This window comes from Limulus polyphemus, unplaced genomic scaffold, assembly GCF_000517525.1.
Source record: "Limulus polyphemus unplaced genomic scaffold, Limulus_polyphemus-2.1.2 Scaffold2735, whole genome shotgun sequence".
In the NCBI taxonomy this organism is placed as follows: Eukaryota; Metazoa; Arthropoda; class Merostomata; order Xiphosura; family Limulidae; genus Limulus; species Limulus polyphemus.
This window is the reverse complement of record NW_013668345.1, coordinates 143821-147703: the sequence shown is the minus strand read 5'-3', so window position 1 is coordinate 147703 and position 3883 is coordinate 143821. Positions and strand designations below refer to the sequence as shown.

Sequence of the window (3883 nt, the reverse complement as noted above, 5' to 3'; positions counted from 1 at the left end):
AAAAGAGATAAAAAAGAAAGAATTGAAACATAAAAATCTTAATCACAGAGCTATGATGAATCGTGTAACTGAAGAGTATTCGGAGCACGCGTTGTTCAACACTGTCCTAGTTTGTCAAGGCTGCTTCGAATCTCGAACGGTATGCCTTCTGGCCAGTCGCTTTCGCTGGCACTCCGCCTGGTGCTGTCAATTGATCTAACAGGGTCACGGCCACACCCACTTGGGAAGATCAGAGAAGACCCTCCCTCATTTGGAAGAGTACGCCATCTACCGGCCAGGTACTGACACCTGCTGCTTACCCAGATGAACTGTGACATACCATCAGATCTGCAGTGATTAAGGAAGGGACTACACGTGTTGGCTGTTTCTCTTACTCAGTGACTCGTTATGATATTTTTTTCACTGATGAACTGTTCTGTTGACTGATTAAGTGGTGATGATCATATATATTCTCTAGTTCGTATTTAATTTAATTAGAAACTCTCCTAATGAAAGCCACCGCTATGGAAACATGCGTTTTAATTCCGGCTGAATTTAGTCTGGTCCTCGTTGCATCCCTAAACAGAAGAGTCAGCCATATCTGCGAGATGGGAGTTTGTGTTTGGAGCAACCAGAAAATCCCTCGAGGAAGAAGGTTCTTACCGTTTCAAGGCACTCTGAGACTGGACAAACTAGAGGTCTATAGTTATTTGGATGACAGTGATGTAAGAATGAAGATTTAACTACAATTTTGTTAAATTATTTCAAATAGCTTATGATTGACTAGCGTTGTAAGTTCTCGTTTATATATTTTTAGTATAGTTAACACTAGTGACGTTATTTCACTACTGAATGGATATAAATAGCATGAAAAATTCACGGAGTAGAATATTTAATTTCTTTAATTTAAAGTAGGCATATACTACAAAATATAGATGGAGTGAAAGGTATCGCAAACACATTGTCGTTTTTTTTTTTCTCAATTCTATGTTATTTTCTTCATTTTGAACACTAAAAGGTTTTTGTTTTTAAATCAACAGCAAAAGAATCGAGGATGACCCCAGTGGCACAGCGGTATGTCTGCGGACTTACAACGCTAGAATCTGGGTTTCAGTACCCGTGGTGGGCAGGGCACAGATAGTCCATTGTGTAGCTTTGTGCTTAATTACAAACAAACAAAAACTTGAGGGTATAAAATTCTTTTTCGGAGAATATTTAGAAAATACAATGCATTTTGTTAAAATGTCATTTTTTTTTTCTAAATATGAAATGCAGTTCAATATAGCACAGAGGAGGTAATTATAAAATCTAGGCGTATCAAATCAGCTCCCTATTTATATAGGAAAAAAATGTGAAATACTGTGAATCTTAGTTTACTTGTTGATATGTTGATAAAAATGAATTACATTCATACGTGAATCCATACAAGTAAATGTACGTAGAGTTTGTGTTAAGGTAAACAGACTACAGAGACAGTAAAATTGACCCCGTATTCACACACTTTACTTCTGTTTATTTTTAGACATTAGAGCGATGTTTAATGTCATTCGCTTCGCTGGTCACAGATGCGAGAATAGTGACTATTTGGAACAGAATGAACTGCAACAGAAGTGAGCTGTGTGTATGGCTAGTCATGTTAAAGCGACTTTAATATGTAACTGACAGCCGCACGTGATGTGTGTAAATACCTGACGACCTTGGTTTTCAGCGTTCGTTTGTAACTTCCGCTGTGTTACTCTTGACCAACTGCATCTCAGACATGTTAACCTGCAGTTTTAAGACATTTGTGACTTGATGGTTGTGGCACTCGACTCGCAGTTAGAGAGTCGCGGGTTCGAACTGTCGTCATCAGATACGCTCGCTCTTAACAGTTACTGTTAGGGCCTTCCATCCGAGTGTAAAAATTCTTGACTCATACAAAAATACTCTAGCGGTTGACCCCAAACTGGATGGGATTAAGGTCAAATGACGAAGAAGATATTTAGAGCCCTTGTCGTCTCTTATTTTTTTATCATTGGATTCTTTTTTTTTTCTTTTCAACAAAGTAGCCCCCTGCGGCAAAGCGGTATATCTGCGGACGTACAACGCTAGAAACCGGGTTTTGATACCCTTTGTGGGCAGAGCACAGATAGCCCATTGTGTAGCTTTGTGCTTAACTTCAAAACAAACAAACGATTGAACAAAGTAATGTGAAATTCGTGTAATTATGATTTCATAGAATTCTTTTTCGTAAGTATTGAAGTTTATAGCTAGCAGAACATTGTATATTTAACTAACTTGATGTAAAATAATTAAAGAAAAATGAGCCACATTACATTTCTTTCGATTTCAGTTTGAACAAAATAGAATTGAAATTACTTTATTGATCTTGCAAGAAAGATTACTGATAATGAAGCCTCGGGTTTATTGAACATTTATTTCATGCTATAACCCTAATAGAAGGTATTAATATATTGTTATGTATTTTAAAAGACAGCAGTGAATACAGTCTAACGTTAAATAGATATATACATATCATAATAAAATTTAATAGTCCTGAAAAATATAACTCTCCATCTTTTCTGTAAGTAGCTACTCCGATCGCTTCAAACGATCAATTTAACCCGTGTTTACTAATGTGAATCTTCATCTCGAAAAACGTTGTGATAACGATTATAGATTTAACAGAAAGACTGACACACAGGATTACCAAACCATTTGAAATATTCACTGATGCGAAGAATTTACTGTATCAGTCTGAGTTTCTTATTTTCAATCAAATCCGTGAATTAATCTAAACTGTTTCAACTCCCTGAACTAAGCCGAGACTTCCCATGTAAGGCTGTAGTCGTGCTACCAACTAGTCTGTGTGTGTACTGTTTTTCGACTGAACATTTACATAGATCCCGATGGTTGATAAACCAGCTTTAGTTGGCATGGGAGGACATCAACTGACATATACTGTATTTAAGTGTAACCACATACACGTACTTTTCTGGAGCTTGTGGAAAATTTGATATCTAAAATAAAATCAATATGAAAAATGTGTGCGTCATCACCTTTAAAGAAGTATTCTATATCAGGAAATCTCATAACTATTTTCTTTTTTAAACATATATGTCAATCGCACGAAATAGAGTTCAGTCATTGGGAGGATTAGTTTCGTTTTTAAATTAAAAACTTAGTGAGAGAACCATTGCTAAAAGTAGAGTTGCATAAATAATACGCCCCGTTGTTATTTTCGTTCTTCATATTCTGTATTTTTAAAAGTTTCCACTCATTAAAGCAGGTTTTCTTTCCTTATACGTTATATGACATTAAAGATATCACCAAATCATATGTGAAAATGGTATCAACTTTGATGTGAGAAACTCAAAGCTAATTTTGGCTAAAGAGATCTTGATATGAGACAATGATTTCATAAACCTTTATGTTCTCGTTTGGCACCAGAGAGAAAAAGATAATTGGGTAAAAACATTGACAGTTTGAATACTCTGGGCAATATTTGGTCATTAACGGACTGTGCACGTGCATTACGTGTACAGTAAATGACCATTATATATTATATAGAATATTTAAAATGTTAAATACTTCTGCAACAACAGTTTAATACATAAGACGCACATTCAACATGTGAATATATAGTGAAAGCAGGAGTTGAACCCAATTTTATGATGTAGTAGGTAAGATATAATTATATAACTATCTTAAAATGTTAAATACTTCTGCAACAACAGTTTAATACATCAGACGCACATTCAACATGTGAATATATAGTGAAAGCAGGAGTTGAACCCAATTTTATGATGTAGTAGGTAAGATATAATTATATAACTATATTTTATTTTGTTTGAAAAGAAACATATAATATAAACTCTGCTGTGTACGTTAGTTCCCGAATACTGTGAGCTTACATACATCAATA

At 35.1% G+C, this 3883-nt stretch overlaps 1 protein-coding gene across 1 annotated transcript in view; it reads left to right on the top strand.

Annotated features, from left to right (window-relative positions):
* The first annotated feature begins 503 nt into the window (after window positions 1–503).
* LOC106467772 (zinc finger and SCAN domain-containing protein 21-like) overlaps window positions 504–3883 on the top strand; it is a 20304-nt gene continuing 16924 nt past the window's right edge. Inside the window, exon 1 of the mRNA XM_022395967.1 lies at window positions 504–704. Within this exon, the coding sequence (XP_022251675.1) occupies window positions 504–704 (201 nt within the window). The remainder of the gene's footprint in view (window positions 705–3883) is intronic.